The 21,224-nt window shown below is 37.4% G+C and overlaps 1 protein-coding gene across 8 annotated transcripts in view; it reads left to right on the plus strand.

The window, feature by feature from the left end:
* The window catches only part of CSNK1G1 (casein kinase 1 gamma 1), a 103,386-nt gene that overhangs the window by 20,822 nt on the left and 61,340 nt on the right, over positions 1–21,224 (plus strand). For all 8 annotated transcript variants that reach the window (XR_006794960.3, XM_045899882.3, XM_045899887.3 and 5 more), the window contains exons 2-3: positions 2,733–2,773; positions 7,946–8,015. Coding sequence is in view for 7 of the 8 variants with exons in the window: in XM_045899882.3 (XP_045755838.1) it covers positions 2,733–2,773; positions 7,946–8,015 (111 nt within the window). In the remaining variant the exon portion in view is untranslated. The remainder of the gene's footprint in view (positions 1–2,732; positions 2,774–7,945; positions 8,016–21,224) is intronic.

Below are 21,224 nucleotides of genomic sequence, written 5' to 3' on the forward strand. Positions count from 1 at the left end.
ATTCATAAAGACTCCTAAACATGTTTACAATTTTAAACTTGACTATTTTCCTCTAAGTGATACTAAGTTCTTAGGGTCAGCCTTGTGCCAAAATTGGTTTTGGGTCACAATAATAGTGCTTACACTGTGCCAGGAAGGGCTGTCCTGAAAAATCTTACGCAGTATTGTATCTGGTGTGGGTTAAGTCTGTAGCCAAGTTGGAGGTTTTTGTTTTTTTTTTAAAGATTATTTATTTGAGAGCGAGCATGCGCAAGCATGAGCAGGGGGAGGAGCAGAGGGAAAGGAAGAAGCAGACTCTGTACTGAGCATAGAGCCCAACATGGGCTCAATCCCAGGACCCTGGGATCATGACCTGAGCTGAAGGCAGAGTCTTAACACACTGAGCCACCCAGGTGCCGCCCCTGTTTTTGGAGAAAATAAAATTTAATTTTATACATGCAAGGAATCCACACAAATATGAGATGCCCTGCCAAATTGGAGTTTTAATCTGCCTCTGTTGTCTGTTTCTACTTCAACTATCCTCTCCAAGTTATTAGTATCTTTCACACAATCTCATCAAATATATTTTAAAAAATATATTTTTAAAAAACCTCTCAGTTTTTAGTGAGAGGATTAATCAGAAACAAATTAACTTTTAGAAGCTTAATGCAGTTAAATATAGAGGAAAAATACCTGTTTTCTACTTCTTTAAAAAAGTTGTTCATCTTAAAATGGTTTCTTAGGTATTTTTCTGGCAATCTGTGAGTCCTCTTTATTATGTTATTTGCAGACAAAAGTTCCTAAATTAGTGTACTCTTTGACACATAAAGGTGCTTGGCAACCTGATAGCAATATTAAAAATATAATAGTATGGTTTGCAAAGGGCCATCTGTTGTCTAGATCCTGGTTAAAATAGGAACTTATATTGCAAGCAGCATGTTGTTCATTATAAAAACAAACTATAGTATATAAAAATCAGAAAATACTAAGAAACAGTCATTTTAATACCTTAATAGACATCTTTCTATGTCCTTTTCCGTGCATATATATTCAACTATGTACATATATGTGTGTGTATGTATAAATACAACATTTATTTCTATGTATTATTATTATTTTTAAAGATTTTATTTATTTATTTGACAGAGAGACACAGCGAGAGAGGGAACACAAGCAGGGGGAGTGGGGGAAGGAGAAGCAGGCTTCCCACCAAGCAGGGAGCCCAATACGGGGCTTGATCCCAGGACCCTGGAACCATGACCCGAGCCAAAGGCAGATGGCCAATGGCCAACAACTAACCCAGGCGCCCCTCTATGTATTATTTTAAAAATAATTATACGGGAGCCTGGGTGGCTCAGTCGTTAAGCGTCTGCCTTCGGCTCAGGTCTTGATTTCAGGGTCCTGGGATTGAGCCCCACATCGGGCTCCTTGCTCAGCGGGAGGCCTGCTTCTCCCTCTCCCGCTCGCCCTGCTTGTGTTCCTGCTCTTGCTGTGTCTCTCTTTGTCAAATTAAAAAAAAAAAAGTCTTAAAAAAAAAAGTAATTATACTATATGTGCCAGTTACTTTTCATCAGTCAGGTTTGGGGTGTCTTTGAGATGTGCAGAACTTGGTCTTAAGCACCGTAGGACATTGAGAGAACAGTTAGATAAAATTCCTACCCTCAAGATATTTATAATCTAGGGCACCTGGGTGGCTCAGTTGTTAAGCGTCTGCCTTCGGCTCAGGTCATAATCCCAGGGTCCTGGGATCAAGTCCCACATCGGGCTCCCTGCTCGGCAGGAAGCCTGCTTCTCCCTCTCCCACTCCCCTTGCTTGTGTTCCTGCTCTCGCTATCTCTCTGTCAAATAAATAAATAAAGTCTTTAAAAAAAATATTTATAATCTAGTTGATTAAGATAGGACGGATATATAAGAAGTAATGTGAAGTCCAATGCCATAACTAAACACTCAGGAGGAATTAGAATTAGCCTTCAAGAATCAGTAGAGATGGGCAGGTGAGGGTACCCAGCATGGGGTGTGGGCTTACCAAGTGGTTAATTGCTGCTTTCATCCTCGTCCTCACTCCAGGCACTTACTTTAGATGTCTAGGAGAATATTGATTCCATTTATACAGGTAGAGAAGTTGAGAGGAAAAAATCGTTAATGTTGCAGGAAGAACTTTGAGACGTCTAAGTGTTGTCCAGGTGAAGAGCTGTTTTCTCATAAAGAGCTAGAGTTCTGGTGAAGAATCACAACAGCTTTGGGAATCATCTACTTAGATGAGTCTTCCAAAAGGACGATAGGGCAGTAATTGGTTTTATTTCACACTATCCTTTTTGCCAAGTTGACACTAAATACCGTGACAAATAATATATAATCCCCATTTGTTAATGAGTTTAAAAAATTGAGGGTTTGTGTTTGTTGTGCCAAGAGTTAAAATTTGTGTCTTTGACATTCTGGCATTTCTTGGTTTGCTTCATAGTTTAATAGTTGGGAAATAATAAATAACAAAATGCGTGTGAGAGAGAAGAGAGATTTGTTTTCTTTTTTTAAGTTCTCACGTCTAACTTAAATTTCCAAATTCTCAAGTGGTTTCTATTCTTGTCTTACTGGGTCTCATTATCTCTGTTTAGCTTTTCACTTATAAATCATGTTTCATATATGTGAATAGCGTTGGGAATGTGACCTTTCTCATGACCCTGTAAGCTAAGATTTTGCTTTGCATTTCCCAAAATAAATGTCACTAAAACATATACATTCTGCTTTTCCCCTAGGTAAAAATCTCTACACCAATGAATATGTAGCTATCAAACTGGTGAGTAGAATTTATATTTGTGGTAATTATGTTTTGGTGCTCTCATCCCTCACATATCTTTTTACAAGAAATAGTTGTAAGCATTCATAAAAATACTAATTTTTTTTTCCCTTTGCATATGATCCCACATAGTCACTTTCCTTCAACCATATATGTAGTGTTACAGTGATGAATCATTGTACACTGTGTAATGCTATATAGTTAGATGATGCTAACTATAGTTTCAGCAACAATGAATCAAAAAATAGTTATTAAAAAATAACTGGAAGAAAAACAATTGCTAGAAGACTTGTAACTTCTGTGAAGTTTGTACCTTTCACAGTGCTATTTTAAAAGATAAAACCATTGGAAATTTTATCATTTTCTTTTGCTTGACTATAATCCATTTTTTAAATGTAAGGTATTAATATACTTAGTAGTAGAGAACCAAATCTGATCATCAAATCATTGCCTTAAAGAGCTGTCAAATGTGAAACTCTTGTGGTCAGATTTGAAACAAGAAGTTGGCTTGGTTTTGTCAATACTAATCTTATGAATAACTGACATGGTCATTAAAGATAGCATCCTGTTAAAAAAAATGTTATTTTTGAGGAAGAGTAATTTTAGAAGAAAATTTTGTATCTTATATTTGAGGTCAATACAAAATCATTTCTAGTCATATGAAATATGTCATATGACTAGTTTCTATGATACTGTGTAAATGTTTGTCTTCCTAGTAAGTCTCCCAGGATTTGCAGGCAGTTTGGGGTTTTATTAGTTGAAAGACAGAGGAGTTAATGATTGAAGGAAGTATTTTGTGATAATTGTGATAATGCTGTTCTTTTTTAATGAATTGCACTTACCACATCCACACCTGCTCTGTGTGTAGATTGAAGTTGTCAGTTTATAGAAAAGTCAGAGTTGTCTTGTGAAGACAACTATTAGACAGTTATCAGATTGGTTTCTCTACAAAGACATGGATAGGAAGCAGGGCTTAGAGCAGGCAGCTGCTAGGGAACCAAGTGTTTTGTTTGTTGACTTGGAACTCTTGTTGGAGAAATGGGAGCAGGAAGACAGGTAATGCATGTAACAATGCAGGCCAAACATTTTCTCCGATTGAATATCAAAGGATTAACCGTATTTTTTATTTATAGGAATTTGGTTCTGTAAAAGTGTTCCCTAGTTCATCTGCTTTTTTACTTTTTCTGTTTTACTGCTTCAGTAAGTTGGACTAGTAACAGGAAGGAGTAGCTCCTGAAACACTTTAAAATACTGTCTCAATACTGTATCTTTGTTACTGTACTTTTGTTTATCAAGACTTCTCTTGAGGCTTTTTGTTAGGGACAATCTTTCCTATCTAGATTTCTTCTTCCAAGTTCATACTAGTTAACCTCGTTAGATAAGCTAATAACATATTGTTCACATGATGGATCTCTGCGTTTCACTTATAGTTTATTAAACTTTATTCTACTTTGTATGGCCAAGAGTGAAAGCTAAAAATAGACTTCATGTCATCCAGTATCTCAGGAGCTTGTCTTTCAAAGAAATCTTAAATAAAGGCTTGTCTGTGGGCCTCCTCTCTTGCTGTTGGGCTGTGTTCTCCATGGGAGTTAGGAGGGCAGTAATTGAGCTCTTTTCATTGTAACAGCAAAATTTGCCTTAAGCATTATAGTCCTACAAGGTAGCCGTCTGCTGTCAGTTTAGGATTTCAGACAAATGTGTGTTCCAGAATAACTGATTCTGGCAAATAGCCAGCCCTCTGTGGAAATGTGATCAGCATCTGGCACAGAAATATAAGGAAGCCCTGCTGGTACTGTTTTCCTTCTCCTTTGTTTGGATCTTCATTGTGGGCTTTTGTTTCTTAGATTTCTAGGAACCTTTTTAAAAAATCATATACAACATAAAATAGTTTAATGAGCCCTTCCTTTACCCCATCACCAAGATTTCTCAGGTTCTTTTTAACAGAAGTTTTCTAACAATTGTTAAAAAAAAAAAAAATCTGTCCATGCTGCTAATCTTGCTGTCTTCCACAAGACATAGACTCAGTGTTTATAATGTACTTTATTTATAGTGCTTCCAGAAGAGCGCCTTGAAGCTCTAATTGTCTGAGCAGGCTTCAATTATATGCTAAAGGGGTTGGCCTAAAGGGTGTAAGTCCTTTCATCTGTGATAAAAATCTCCTCATGTCTGAATATATGTGACCTCTGTGCCCACTTTCAGCCTTATAACTCTCAAGAGTTTTTGCTTTTTTCTTAATCTGCTAGCTTAGTTACCCAACATCAGATTGAGTATTTCCTATCAAGGTGTCCACTGTGAAGTTTTAGAGTATTATGTTTGAAGAAGGATCTGTGGCTTTTTCATTCATTGCTCCTTGTGGTTTGTCAAAATCCAAAGACTTTCTCCAGAAAAAAAACCTCCAGAAAGATAAATCTCTGGTTCCATATTAATTTGTTGTCCTGTTTCTGTTTGGATCCTTGTGAATTATTAGGGATTTTTCTGAAGGACAAATTCCATAATTGGCTGCTTTAATGGTGCTACAGTGGAAGATCTAAAGCCAAATGGAGACTCTCAAGAGTGATCCTTCTCTATTTAAAGACATAAATTAATAAAGAAGTGACTTTACAGTATAATTAATCTTATGTATTTTTTCTTTTGACTACAAGAATATTGAGAGGCTTGAAGTTCAACTCTGATGATTGCTGATTTTATAATCAAAGAAGGATATGAGTTCTTTCATGGAGCTCATTAAGGATGTGAACTAGTTCAGCCTGCCTGAATTGATTTAGATAAAATCTTCCTAGCAGCAAAGGGATAGACTGGATAACTTCAAGGAAACTTCTGAATTCTGTGATTTCTGGATTCTATATCTTAAGAAAAATATAGAAAACAAGTGGGTTCACGGATTATCAAGGGAAACTGGAATCTCCTTCTTTTGAGCCTATCTTTATAAAAGGACAAGTAACCATTCACTGGAGAAAGGACAGCTTTTTACAGAAATGTTGTTAGGAAAACCAGATATCCATGTGCATTGAAGTTGAACCCTTACTTTACATCATACATAAAAAATTAACTCAAAATGGATCAAAGACCTAAATGTAAGAGCCAAAACTATAAATCTCTTAGAAGAAAACTTAGGGGAAAAGCTTCACGACATCGGATTTGGCAGTGATTTTTTAGATATGACACAAAAAGCGCAAGCAAGAAAAGAGATTAATTGGACTTCATAAAAATTAAAAACTTTTGTATATCAAAGGACTCTGAATACAGTGAAAAGACAACCCATGGAATGGAAGAGAAAATTTAAAAATCATGTATCTGATAAAGAATTGTATCTAGAATTTTCCATTTTAACCCATTTTTAAGTGTGCTGCTCTTTGGCATTAAATACATTCACATTGTTTTGCAACCATTGCCACCATCCTTCTCCAGAACTTTTTCATCTTCCTCAACTGAAATTCTGTTCCCATTAAACACTGACTCTCCATCTCCTCCCTCACAGCCACTGGCAACCACCATTTAACTTTCTGTCTCTGTAAATTGGACTACTCTAGGTACCTCATATCAGTGAATCATGCAGTATTTGACCCTTTGTGTCTGGCTTAGTTTGCTTAGCGTACGTAGTGTCTTCAAGGTTCATCCACATTGTAGTGTGTGTCCAAATGTCTTTCATTTTCATGGCTGAATAACATTTGTGTGTGTGTGTGTGTGTGTGTGTATGTGTAGCAAAATATAATCACATTTTATTTGTTCATTTGTTGATAGATACTTGGGTCCCTTCCCCCATTTGATTATTGTAAATAATGCTGCTATGAACATGGGCATATGAATATCAGTTTGAGTCCCTGCTTTCAGTTTTTTAGGCATATACCCAGAAGTGGAATTGCTGGATCACATGGTAATTCTATGTTTAATTTTTTTAGAAACTTCCAAACTGTTTTCCATAATAGCTGTACCATTTCACATCCCCACCAGCAAAGCACATCCTCATGAACACTTATTTTCTATGCTTTTGATAATAGCTATCCTAATGGGTACATAGATCTATTTTCCAGGGTAATGTTTGATTTTCTTGTTAACTAGCTGCCCATTATACTGTCAGTTCAGAATAATTAACCAGCCAGTTCTTAAAGTTCGATGTAGAGCAAAATGTGGTAGTTTGGCTGTTTTATCTCCAGGGTCTTTAAAAAACACTATTTTTGCAAACTTGAACATCATATTGATTAAAGGTACATATTTTATTTTTTTAAGATACATATTTTAATTGCATTTACAATCTTTAATTTTCTTAAGTGTAAAAATAAATATGCATATAATGTTCCTCCAGGATTATTCATAATAACGAAAACTGAAAACAGCCAAAATGTCCGAAAATTATGGTATATGTATACACACACACAGGGGAATACTACAGCTATTAAAATTTATATAAAGCTTTATGGGACACCTGGCTGGCTCAGTCGGTAGAGCATATGACTCTTGATCTCAAGGTCGTGAGTCCAGGCCCCATGTTCGGCATGGAGCCTCCTTAAAAAAAAAAAAAAAATTATATAAAGCTATTTACTGCCATGGGAAGATGTCATCATTATGTTGTTGAATTTAAAGACACAGAAGAAAAATATGGTATGATCTCATTTATTTTAAATATATTTTCAAGTCTATATTATATCTAAATATATGTATAAATATTTGGAAGGACAGTCACCAAAATGTTAATAGTGCTTTTCTTTAAAATGATAGGATCCCAGATTATTTTTAGTCTCTTCCTAAGTTTTGTATATTTGAAATTTTTTTCAAAGCATATATCATTTTTCTAAAAATAATACTGTTTATCACCCAAAATTCATAATAAAACAGGCAGGGAATACATGCTGGTCTTTCATTAAAAGGTTTCACATCTGGTTTCCTAGGAGAATACATTTCAGGAGAATACTTCATGGTGAGGGAGCTATCCTTGAATGATGGCTCATACAGAGTATTTGTACTTAAATATCCGTGGAAGGGATTGTATATACTTCAGTTTCATCTTCCCCTAGCTGTGTTTTCAAAGAGAAATTGTGGTAAGAAAATGCTATCATATATGGATATCATCTCTAAAATATTAAGTGGTCTTAGCCCTGGTTTACTTTGAAAACCTAGGAGTGGAAAAATTTTATTTGTCTACATCTGATCACAATTTCTCTTCTTGGGTTTCAGGAACCAATAAAATCACGTGCTCCACAGCTTCATTTAGAGTACAGGTTTTATAAACAGCTCGGCAGTGCAGGTAAGTCAAGTCTGTTTTCTCCATGTGCTTAGTTAGCATACAGCTTAGCTGAAAGCCCAAAAGTATGCAAATTTTCTTGTCTAGTTGACCTTTTTTTTTTTTTACCAGACCATGTATCTCCCCTGCTTGCTGGATAGGTAAATAAACATGGTCAACTAAAGCTACTTGTTCTCTGGTTCCTGGAGGGACAGTTGATTGGGGATCTGTGAGGTGCCATGTGATGTGCCATGCCCACAAATCAGCCTTTTGAATGCTTTTACCCACCTGAAATACACATTGTATGGGGTATCGCTTTTTGGTAGTTTCCTTCTCTTTTCATTCATTTCTTTATACCAAGAGAAAGGAGGAGGATTTGGTAATTTGCAAGCAATATCTTATCATATTGAGACTTTATATCTGTTTTAAAGACATACTAAAATACACGTTCCAAAATATCATAAAACTGTCATTTTATCCATTATTCTCTTAATTTGGAAGACCTATCTTATGTTATTGTAATAACCTATGACCTTTGAGGATTTTTTAATTAAATTTATAATTTTTTAAAACATGCCTATTTTTTTTTACCTAAAAGCTCTAATTTCTGAAATATCTTACCGGCTTCCAGAAAAATATCTTGACTATGCAAATGTTACCAACCCTAAGGAGGTTGTACCTATAGGATACCTCTTGCTAAAGACAAAATTGTTCAGCACTAGTTTCATTGTTAGACATTAGTCAACATTCCTCTGCTTTATGCTTTCTTCAGTGTGACAGTTTTATGTGAATGACTGAAACATGTTTTTATTTCAAGAACCACTATTGGAGGTACTATTGAAGGAATTTGAGTTTCACTTCCTAGAATACATAGAATTCTATAAGAGCCACACAGTGTTATTCAAGTGGTCTTATATCCCGACTGTGGCAGTAATCAGCCATAGTCATAACCTAGCAAGGCCAAGATAGGCATCTGTCTTTCATTGAACCTAAATGGGTTCTTGCTCACAATATGTGAGTTCAGCATATGTGTGTTCATTGATTATATCCTTAAATATGGAATGTTCCAGGCACAGGTTTTAAAATTGGCATAGGATTTAAGATAGGATTTAAGATTGAACCTGAGTTCACAGGACATTTGTGTAACTTGAGTCTTGTCTTCCCAGAACTAAACTTTTGAAGTTGGCTGTTATGTTGTTCCTGTTTTTATAAATTTCAGGGTGACAATTATCACAGCTCATTTATAATAAATATATTTATACATGTTTCACAAATCTAAGGCTCAGGTAAAACATGCTAGATCCAGCCCAACTTAGAAGTTTGAGGGGGCCTGAGTAAGGTGACCAGGCCAGTCTGCAGGATTTCTTCTGTAAGTCCTTCCCAGTAGACCCATCAGATCAGGCCAGTCTTCCCTTTTTGATATGTAGCCAAAAATTTCATGAACTTATTATGTAGGAATAGCATCTGGGCTCTTCCGGAATACAGGAGAATATTGCAGATTCTTGAAGTTTTGACATTCTTCATGCACTGAAAAGGATTAAATGGGGAGACGATTGAAGGAAAGGGGACTTTAAAAAAATTGCCTTTCACTTAAGGCAGGAAGGAAAAGGCAACCTCTGAGACTAGTGGGGATAGCAAGAGCTCTGTTTGAGTGGTCAGGCCGGTTATTGGCCATCATTGGTCTCCATCCCAGTACTTGTGGCAATCATCTCAAAGTCACAAAGCCTTCTAGATCTTACATGAAGTTCAGTGGTGATTCCTGACTCCTTTTCTGCTTTCTGAGATTGTTAACTGCTCTTAAAAGTAGCTATGGTGGGTGTCATCTTTGTAATATTTTTGCCTGCAGCTTACAAGGTAGCAACAAGCTTTTCTAAGATAGGAAGAGCTTCAGAAATCTGTTACAATTTCTACCCAGTGTAAGAATTGCTCCTAGCGTTTTCTTAACAAATGATCATCCATCTCTGCTTGACTACTACTAACCATTGAGTTTACTCCTCTTCGAGGAAGTTCAGTGTTGGAAAGCCCAGGGCACTGGAAATTCTTCATATGGGGCCAAAATTTGCCTTTATTACCATGTAGCACAGTTAAGCTCTCTGTTACCAGCTCAGAGGCATCACAGCTGTTATATGCTGCCCCCTTCACTCACCCCAACTCCTCTTTCAAGGCAAATGTCTTCCGTTCCTTCACTCTTTCTGTATATATGTTTTATGGATACTTCGCTATCACCACTGTCAAGCATGAGTACATGCTGTCTCTCTTTCTTTCCTTCCCTCTCCCTCCCTCCCTCTCCTCATTTTGTTATGTTCCTCTTAAATGAGCCTCATAAAACAGCACCACTAACTCTGGATGTGGAGGTAGTGGCATTATTATCTTCCTTGGTCTGGATACAATATTGTTATTAATTTAGATTAGCTATCTTAACAACCATTTCACTGGTTGACTTTTATGCTTTTATGGAGTTTTACTCAGCTGAAACCTTTACATTTTTTATACAAGTTGCTGTCAACCCAGACTTTCTGCATTTTGTGGTTATATAGTTGATTTTGAACACCTAAACCTCTTAAATGCCATATTGGGATTTTTTTCAATCCTGATTCTGTTCCTGGTGATCATGTATTGAATATTCTTTAATTGTGATTGCATATTCCAACCCCCAGCCCTGCAATGAGACCATAAGCTCTGGAGAACAAGGCTTGTATCTTCTGTTTCCTTATGTCTCAAGTTTATCTCAAGGCCCAACATAGTTCATTCACATGATAGGCAGTTAGGAAGTATTTTGGTGAAAGAAAAAAGTTAGGAAGATTTGATAAGCATGCCTTTTTAGATTTTTGCCAAGTTATTAATAAAAATATTTCCTGGGGATGGCCAAAAAAGGAAATTTATTTTCAAAGTAAATCATTTGACAAGAAAGTAGACAAGTTTTCACCATGTCTTACTATAAATATGTGCATGAACACCCAGTCCTTACAAGCATGAACATTTCTCTCCCTATTTTTCTAGAGTGAGTTCCAGCTGCAAATGTGACTCATCAGTAGTTAATATTTAAACAGCCAGAGCTTATATGCCACTCTCTTCAGAACCAAGGTGATGTGGCATTGTAAATAAACTATCTTTCATGCCGAAGGCACACAGTGACCAAAATAATGTAATCATTTTTACGCACTAGTGTTTGTCTGTCATTATTCATCACAGGCCAGTGATTTGCAAAATATTTGGGTATCAATGACAAAGAATACTTAAAAAAAAAAAAGCCCATTGTGACTTAGATTTGTTCAAGGAATTAATCAGTGCTTATAAAATGGATGAGGGGCGCCTAGGTGGTGCAGTTGGTTAAGCGTCCCACTCTTGATTTCAGCTCAGGTCATGATCTTGGGGTTGTGGGATCAAGCCCCGTGTTTGGCTCTTTGCTCAGCACGAAGTCTGCTTGGGTTTGTCTCTCCTTCTCCCTCAGCTACTCACCCCACCCAACTGGCACTCACACACACACTCTCTCTCTCAAATAAATAAATAAATCTTTTCAAAAAAATGGATGAAGTTTTTTGGGAGGAATGAGTGCTTATGAATTTAAAGAATGGTATTCTGACCAGAGTGTGAAACTTTAAATTCCTGAAATAGGAACTTTGTGTTGGCTTGAGAGTATAACCATTTCTTCCTTAAGTACCCAGGTCTTAATCTTTACCTTGGGTTTTTGACCCCCATATTGCCCTGACCATATGATCTGGAAATTCTTATCAGTTCTCTATCCACGAGAAGACAGAATGGTAGCACTGGATGATTGTGAACATGGTTTAAGTTGGAACTCTTCCTGATTGTCCATTCTTTTTCTTGTTTAATCTCTAACACCTTCCATTCCATTCCATACTGTTCTCTTGTGGACAGTCACATGTCATGCTTTGTTTGCTGATTGTAGCTTTGCCATCAGGAAATTTCAAGACCTGTTTATTACTATGACAGTTGATATCTCCAATATAATCAGGGAAGAAAGAGGGCATTGAGGGCCCTGAAACTGAGAATCACGATCCTGATCTTTGTAATAGCTCTCAGTTTTTCTTTTTTCATTCACCATAGAAACTAAATTATAAAATATTAAAGGATATTTTGAAAGGAAATGGTGATCCATGCTCTTAGCACCCTAACTAAGCTACATTTCATTTGAGTATCTCTTCTTTTCATATGCAGATATATTTCACAGTTCTTGGTTCCATGTAACTACGTCTTCTCTCACTTAGCGTTATAATATTTGTCATGATGCTGCAGTCTTCATGTTTCTGATCATTATGTAATAGCCCATCAGCCTCATAGGCCATAATGTAGGCACCTATTTTAATGTGTTGTCAGACATTTAGATTGTTTAGATTGATTTGAGGAAATCATTTCCCCTATTGATTTCTGACATCCCAATATTATAACTCAAAACTTGTATTTGTTCTCCCATTTGCCCCCATATCATGGTGATTTTCAAGTGTTTAAAGAGCTGGTAAGTGGTAGGTTAGGTTTATTCCAAATGATTTAAAACAAAAATTATTGAAAGAAACTATAGGAAGGATACATTCTAGCTTTGTATAACAATTAGAACAGAATGAAAATAAATGTCATCAATATAGATCTGGATAAATAAATGATAGTATATTTATACTGTGGAATTAGCTATTAAAAAGAAGGTAGAGGAGTGCCTGGCTGGTTCAGTTGGTTGAGCGTCTGCCTTTGGCTCAGGTCATGATCCCAGGGTCCTGGGATTGAGCCCTGAGTCGAGTGGAGCTCCCTGCTCAGCGGGGAGTCTCCTTCCCCCTCTCCCTCTGCTTCTCTCCCAGCTTGTACTCTCTCTCTCTCAAATAAATAAATAAAATCTTCAATAGATAAATATAAAACAAAAAGAAGATAGAGCCCTATGTATTGATACGGAAAGATGCCCCAATATGTTTAAGTGAAAAGGTTTACAAAACAGTATATTGTCATATTTGTATAGTATAAGAAATACATATAGGGGCGCCTGGGTGGCTCAGTCAGTTAAGCGGCTGCCTTCAGCTCAAGTCATGATCCTGGGATTGAGCCCCACGTCCGGCTCCCTGCTCAGCAGAGAGCCTGCTTCTCCCTCTCCCTCTGCCTGCCATTCTGCCTACTTGTGCTCTCTATCTCTCTGTCAAATAATAAATAAAATCTAAAAAAAAAAAAAGAAATACATATATAATACAGGTATGTCTACATGAGCATAGAAAGAATCTGATTGGATATACAAAAAATTTAATAATGGTTACCTTTGAAGAGTATGATTAGAAATGGGAAATGGTGGCACTCTTAAGTTTTTACATTAATCCTTTAGTATTTTTGCATTTTTTTGCCCTGATCATGTATTATTATTATTATTATTAGAACAAGTAGTTTTTTAAAAGACTACAGCAGTGGATTTATGGTCTCCCTCCTTCCTCTTACATTACCATGCAACCTGTTTATGTCCCCACTTATCTTGATCCATGTGTTAATAACAGTTTCAGGCATAAGTTCAACAGGTGATAATAATGTGCCGCAACATCTTGTTTCCTTTCTTTCCAAACACCTTCTTGTAGGAAGAAAAACAAATTATGAACTTGAATAAGCTGTCTTATACAGTAGGATTTCCTGTCTTTTAGGGGAAAGACAGTTTTCAGGCAGCAGTTGAATGGTTATGCATTCTGGATGTTCTGAGGGAGATTTGTGCATGGGGTAGAAAGTTAGAATACATGACTTTTTAAAGAACTATTTGAACTCTAAGGTTGAATACAAAATTTTTTTTTTTTTTTAATACAAAATTTTTAAAAACCACATGTTACTGTACAAGAAAACATCCCAGTGCAGGTATTTTATACTTGGTATCTTCCTCAGTTTCAGAAGACATAAAATTATTTTTTTAAGTTAATTACATTATGAATTAACCCTGGCAAAGTGGACTTTCATTGACCAAGTGAATCAAAATGGGAACATTGTCTAGTGTTTTCACATAATTGGATGGCTGGGGGTGGGTTAGATTTTTATTTGCGTATTGTGGTTGAACCCATTGCATCTGAGATTACTGGGGAATTTCCAAAGTTATTACAAAGAAAAACAATATTTTTTAAATGTGAAACTGCAACTGTATGTAAGGACTATGAAAAAGTATTCTTCTTTTCCTCACTGTGGGAAAATACTTTGTTCAGTTTTGTCTTATTTTTGTTTCATTCCTTCTTAAATCACTGTGTTCTGATTTTTCAAAGTACAAAGGCCTTTGGCATTGAGCACAATTGTGCTTTTCTTTTCATATGTAATTTCTATAGATTGTTCTGAATATATAAGAGTAGGAGTCAGGGTTTAAAGATCTACTCTGGATTCCCTGGAACTTGCTTGCCCTCCTATTTGCTTTAGTATTTGTTTGGTACAATGGGCCAGCATGAAAGAGAGAACAGCAGTATTTAATCGTAGTAATTAAAGACTGTAAGCTTTGCAGTCAGCAGGTGAAAGTAACGATCTTTCTTATTTTCTTTTCATTTTTTGTTAGTCATCAGTGTTGTGTTAATTGTGTTATAGTCACTATGGGTAAGTCCCAAACTCATTTTCTTGTTTAAGGGATTGTTTTTAGCTTTCCCTGCACTCTCAGGGTCCTTTTACTTCGGAGAGTATATACATCATCAATTTTAAAATTTCCCAGCCCACTAACCCTTTATCCAGTACACCTCCCACTTTTGCTGGGTATCCTAACACAAAGGAATAGGACATGGTGGATGATAGGTTTGAGGCAGAGATGGCAAAACCAGAGACCTAAACAGGAGGCCTAAACGTAAGAGGTGGGGGACAGTATGAGCCTGAAGGTTCACAGCAACATATGGACTGGCCACATGGTAAAGGCCTAGTATATGTTTGGTAAATAAATAAAAGATGAGTAAACCAGAACCAAGCAGGGAGGGAGAGGGAATGCATAAGCAAGGACAGGAACAAATGAAAGAGGATAGCGGGAGGGAGGAATAGGCAAAGGGCGAGAAAATAGGACTCTAGATAGAGAAAAGAGAATGCAAGTAGATAAGATATGGTGGAGGCCTCTGACTTAGCCAGAAGGAAGTATAAAGTTGCCTTCTCTTAATTGTTCTCAGAGTTAACAGTTTCTTGGGAACAGTGGTTTGGAATGATAACTTTGGCCTTTTTAGTGAAAGTACTAGAGTAGGTTATGGTAAATTCTCACCATTTCACTTGGTATTTGGAAAGGCCTCAGTGTAATACAGACAGACACTACAATGATCTTTCGCTTCTGGAACCTTCTTAAATTGTACTGAGAGATCTTAAAGGAAGTGGAGGAACTCCTCTTGCTCTGGTTAAATGCTTAATTCCATTTCTACCCAGCAACTTGCCTGGGAAAAATTCTCAGGGACTCTGGGAATAAATGTCATGTCATATTTGATCTAAGCCTGAGCTGCCACGGCCTGGCTTTTCAACAACTATTCTAATCTGCTAATGATCATTCTATTTTGGATGTTTTGTAAAGGAGATGCTAATCCTCAAATATAAAAAGACAGCAAGATACTGAAATTTCACAATGTAACAAAGCCCAGGCAAAATCTTTTAGGCAGGGAAAGTAAGTAAACTTAAGTATCCAGTAGGTACTTCATATGGTTATTTCATTTTTCCCATTTTTGAGCACAGGGAGTTTATTAACTTGCTTACCTAGGGTCACACAGTAGGCAAACCTGAGCTAGGAATGGTTTTGTTTTGTTTTTTTAATTTTTATTTATTTATTTTTTAAAAGATTTTATTTATTTATTTGACAGAGAGAGAGAGCACAAGCAGGCAGAGCGACAGGCAGAGGGAGAAGCAGGCTGAGCAGGGAGCCCGACTTGGGGCTCGATCCCAGGACCCTGGGATCATGACCTGAGCCGAAGGCAGACACTTAACGAACTGAGCCACCCAGGTGCCCCTAGGAATGTTTTTAATACAGATTTTTTTCTTGCGTATATACACACACATTTCCCCAGCAGATGCCTGGGGCCTTCCACCCATTATCCCTTACCTAATTATGATAGAGTGGTAGAAGATAGTCCTAGTGGGGCGCCTGGATGGCTCAGTCATTAAGCATCTGCCTTTGGCTCACGTCATGGTCCCAGTATCCTGGGATCAGGCCCTGCATCGGGCTCGTGCTGGGCGGGAAGCCTGCTTCTCCCTTTCCCACTCCCCCTGCTTGTGTTCCCTCTCTTGCTGTGTCTCCCTCTGTCAAATAAATAAATAATCTTAAAAAAAAAAAAAAAAAAGCAGCTAGTCCTAGAAGTGTTTAATTAAGCAAAGGCCCAGAACTTCCCCCCAGTGAAAAAGTAGGATTTCCTGTTTCACCTGGTACCCTCAAACTTTATGCTTTAGAAGGCTGCTTTTGTTACCTCCAAAACCTTTTATGGCCTTGGGCAACTAGGTTTTGAGATATTTCTTTCCAAAGTAAATTAATCATTATGTTGAATACACATGCCATGGATACAACTGAGAAGCTCAGAGCTACCCTGTGCAATCCACTTCACCCACTGAAACCTTTATGCTGTGAATAAAAACAGTGTCCATAGAGCTGATCAGACTTTGCAATTTTGAAATTTCTGGGAGGGAATGGCTTCATATGTCATCAAACAAGATAGGAGGTGCTGGTTGGTAGTAGAAAAAGCTTTGAATGTAGGCAACTGTTAAATTAACAGGAATGTAGTTCTCCTTCAACAGAGGAAGAAAATTATCAGAAAGTGTGAGATTAACGAAACCTTCCTATAATGTTGTGGACTTCCTTAGGAGTATATTATAAACAAGCTGGGCAAACACAGGAAAATTAAAAAAAGAACAGCTGAGGAGATACTACAAAGACGGGAATTTTACTTAAAATAGAAGTGAATCATGTAACAAGAGTAGCTGTGAACAAGTAACATACCTCAACGGAGCACTTAAGGAATTTAGAAGAAACTTTTTGGGTCTAGTTGGGTAGAAAGTTTTCATAAGAGAAGAAAGGACGAAATAATGAATTTGGTAAGAGAAAGTGAAATCTGGACCTTTCTTGCCATGTATGTTTTGCAGAAGTCTCTCTTCCAGAGGTATTGTAGAGGGAGGAGACACATACCACTAAATTCGGGGAAAAATGATCTTAATGCGTATAAATGGGCAACTTTGAAATTACATTTGGAGGACCATAGAGTTTTAGACATCTACCATCTCCATAGGCAATGCAAATAAGTGGAGACAGCTAAGAATTGCAACGAGTGAAGTTTAGCCCAGTTTTTCCCACCATTTTTTTGTTTTGTTTTGTTTTTTTGTGTTTTTTAAAAATATTTATTTGAGAGAGAGAGAGCGAGCGAGCACTTACGCATTGGGGGAGGGCAGAGGGACAGGGAGAGAGAAACACAAGCAGACTCCTTGCTGAGCGTGGAGCCTCATGGTAGGCTCCATCCCACAACCCATGAGATCACAACCTGAGCCAAAACCAAGAGTCAGACGCATGACTGACTGTGCCCCTTCCCACTGTTTTTTTTTTTTTAAGATTTTATTTATTTATTTATTTGACAGAGAGAGACACAGCCAGAGAGGGAACACAAGCAGGGGGAGCGGGAGAGGGAGAAGCAGGCTTCCTGCCAAGCAGGGAGCCCAATGTGGAACTCGATCCCAGGACCCTGGGATCATGACCTGAGCCGAAGGCAGACGCTTAACGACTGAGCCACCCAGGCGCCCCCCCCCCACTGTTTTTTTGACTCCACACTAACTATGTGCCCCTGCTGTGCCTCAATCTCCTTAGGCATATGACAGGAAAACCTGTTTCTTACAGTTTGCAGACCTGCTGGGGTTGAATGAGGTAATGTCTGTAAAGGCCTTGAATTCTTAAGGGAAATGTGCTATATAAATACAAGGCAGTTATTGTTTTACATCGAAACTGAAGATCTGACTTTCCTATTGAAATGGAAATATCCTATTAACGTTTCTCGTAGCTTTTAAAAATCTCAGAATGAAGAGATAACAGTTTCATCTTTGAAGAATTTTTGATGGATTCTCAAGCAGTAGCAACTTCATATTTCCCAGTCCTTCTGATTCAGTAGAGCAGAATTCCAGCGACGGTGAACCCATCACATCTGTGATCTTGAGGGTAGTGTCTGTTTCTTTCAGAGGAGCTGAATATGGTCATACTGAAATGCAGTTACCTTCACTTAAGCCTCCTTGGTGAGAACAAACACTTCTACTTGCACAACTCTGCAGCCTTTCATACCAGTTTGGAGGGGACACTTGGCCACAAGGGTCTTGTAATACCTGGGAAAAGAACCCCAGGAAAAAAAAGATCACATTACGATACCTGTTTTTGTTCTGTAAAACCAAATTGAAACTCGTATGCAAGAACCAGGCCAACTGGTCCAGTTAATGTTTGGTCCTTATCATAACTGGATACATTTATGAATTTGCAAAGGAAGTGGTATTCCCAGTGCTAAACTAGGGAAACATCACAAGGCAGGTTTATTATAGGGTCTGTAGGACATTAGTGAATATCAGTGCCCATAGAAAAGGAAGGATACATATAATTGGGCTCCCTCCTACCTCCAGTTTGGAAAATGCAATTTCTTATGAAGCCAGATAGTATAAAGGAACAGATGGTAAATACTTGAGGCTTCGCGGGCCATCAGTCTCTCTTGTAACTATTCATCTCTTTTTCCCGTAGCACAGAATCAGCCATAAATAATAAGTAAATGAATGGCGCTGTATTCCAGTAAAGCTCTGTTCATGGACACTGAAATTAGAAAAAATTTTAAAAGATTTTATTTATGTATTTGAGAGAGAGAGAGCATGCAAGCAGGGGGAGGGAGAGAGGGAAGCAGACTCCCCCCTGAGCAGGGAGGCTGATGCAGGGCTCGTTCCCAGGACCCTGAAATCTCGACCTGAGCCAAAGTCAGATGCTTAACTGACTGAACCACTCAGGTGCCCCTGAAATTAGAATTTTATGTAGTTTTTGTGTATCAGAAAATATCAGTCTTTAAATTTTTATGTTTCAAATATTTAAAAATGTAGAAACCATACTTAGTTCTCTAATCATTCAAAAGTATCCAGGCCAGGTTATATGTAACCTATGGGCTTAGTTTGCTGATCCGTGTTCTAGCGTGGCAGTGACCAGAACTTCTTACTCCTTTTTATCACTCCATTCAGTTTGCAGAATATAGAAATAACCTCAAAGAATTCTAGGCCACCCTGAGGCACTGTAATGAGGGCACTTAGAGCTGTATCTCTCTCACTCTGTGGATTTTTCACAGTGTAATATGCTGCTGGGTTGTGAGCTTTTTAAGGGCAAGAAACATTTTTTATTCATTATAGTATCACTTGCATATCACTTGATCTAAAGGAGAGGCTCAACAAATGTCTGTTAAATTGATGAAATCTCAGTATATAAGCTCTTTGAACAGTATTCGATTGGCAGTGCAATCACCAATTTAAGTTGAAGTTTCTTTCCTTCATGCGTACTGTCCTCTCCAAACTCAGCCTCTTCTTTATTTGCTTGTGCCAGTAATTATTAACTGTGTTAAGGAAGCAGAGGAGAGATATGAATGAGTAATTGAAGATATTAGAATGAAGTCCCCCAAATTATTTCTGCAAATATTTGGTATATAGTTAGAGACATTTATATTCATTACTACCTACAAACAGAGTATCCAAGAACTCTATGGTAAAAGTTTTGGAATTGAAGCCCATGGAAAGTAGGAATTATATGCAGTTCTCATCAGTATAGTGGCTTATAGCATTGCAAGTCTGCAGACATAAACGGCCCAGCAGCAGCTAGAGAATTATTTGGACACAATCACATTGAACCAGTGGTCATATCTTGTCAACTTTTTGCTTGGCTCCACTTTCAACAGGTACGGTTCAGAAAAGACAGCCTAGATCTCTTAACTCTGCTACCTAAAAAAGAAAGTAACTTTAGAGGATGAATTTGCAATTATCTATGTACAGCTTGCCCAAAGGAAAAGAAAGTTTTCACTTAAAAAATTATTTTGTAAGTTCTGGAGAAAGCTAATATCACTGAAGGTTTAGAAAAATATTTAAAAGAGGGGCGCCTGGGTAGCTCAGTCAATTAAGCATCCGACTCTTGGTTTTGGCTCAGGATGATCTCAGGGTCGTGAAATCAAATCCCGAGTCAGGCTCCATGCTCAACACAGAGTCTGCTTGGGATTCTTTCCCCTCCTTCTCTCTCCCCCTCTGTTCCTTCCTGCATGTGTGTGTGTGCTCTCTCTCTCTCAAATAAATAAATTAAATCTTAAAAAAAAATTTTAAAGAGAAAAATGTATAAAAGAAAGATAAAAGTTTTGGTCACTGCCATGCTGAGTCTCTCTGTTCACAGCTACTATTACTATATACATTTCCTTAGTCTTTTTTATGTATATATTTTTCATTAAAACTTCTTTGATTTAAAGATAAGTATTTATAAAGTGGGAAGGAATAAATTTCAAACAGTGCTGAGTTTCTTTTAGCCTTATTTTTTTAAATTTTAATTGTAGCATAGTTAACAGTGTTGTATTAGTTTTAGGTGTACAATATGGTGACTGAACAATTCTATGCATTACTCAGTGCTCATCATCTTAATTCCCATCAACTATTTCACCCATCCCCCACCCACCTTCCCTCTGGTAACCTTCTGTTTGTTCTCTAGAGTTAAGAGTCTTGTTTCTTGGTTTGTCTCTATTTCTGCTTTGTTCTTTTGTTTCTTAAATTCCACATAGTGAAATCATGTGGTATTTGTCTTTCTCTGACTAACTTATTTCACTAGCTTTATTATTTAATATAGATTTAAGAGATGAGATACTAAAGGGGTGAAAGGCTTGTCAAACCCCATGTGGCCCTTCTTTGCCCCTTAACACTCTCAAATAGCTCTAAGTCACATGAAGCATATTGAGTAATTACCTTTAATTACATACATAAAATTTGTCCCTCTCCCTCCTGGGGCAGGGGACATCTATTTTAAACATTTTACGGGTGAAGACTTGTTGTGCAAATAATTTCTTTAATTGCAAGCAGAGTGTTGTGGGTTTATTATAGAAATCGGCCTGCATACCACATCACAGTAACACAGAGTACTAACACCTTTCGGTGCATTGTTTTGTAAAGTGCAGAACTGCTAGAGATATTTGCTCAGTCTGAACAGACTTTGATACTTAGATTTTGTCTTCTTTTAAGGAACTTCATGAAAAATAGAAGGCAGGGTTCCAAAAATAGACCAAGTAACTTAAATGTAAGTGGAATGGGCTG

The sequence above is a fragment of the Mirounga angustirostris genome, unplaced genomic scaffold (genome assembly GCF_029215605.1).
Source record: "Mirounga angustirostris isolate CCGP_5_RB_7025 unplaced genomic scaffold, mMirAng1.0.hap1 SCAF_9, whole genome shotgun sequence".
Classification (NCBI taxonomy): Eukaryota; Metazoa; Chordata; class Mammalia; order Carnivora; family Phocidae; genus Mirounga; species Mirounga angustirostris.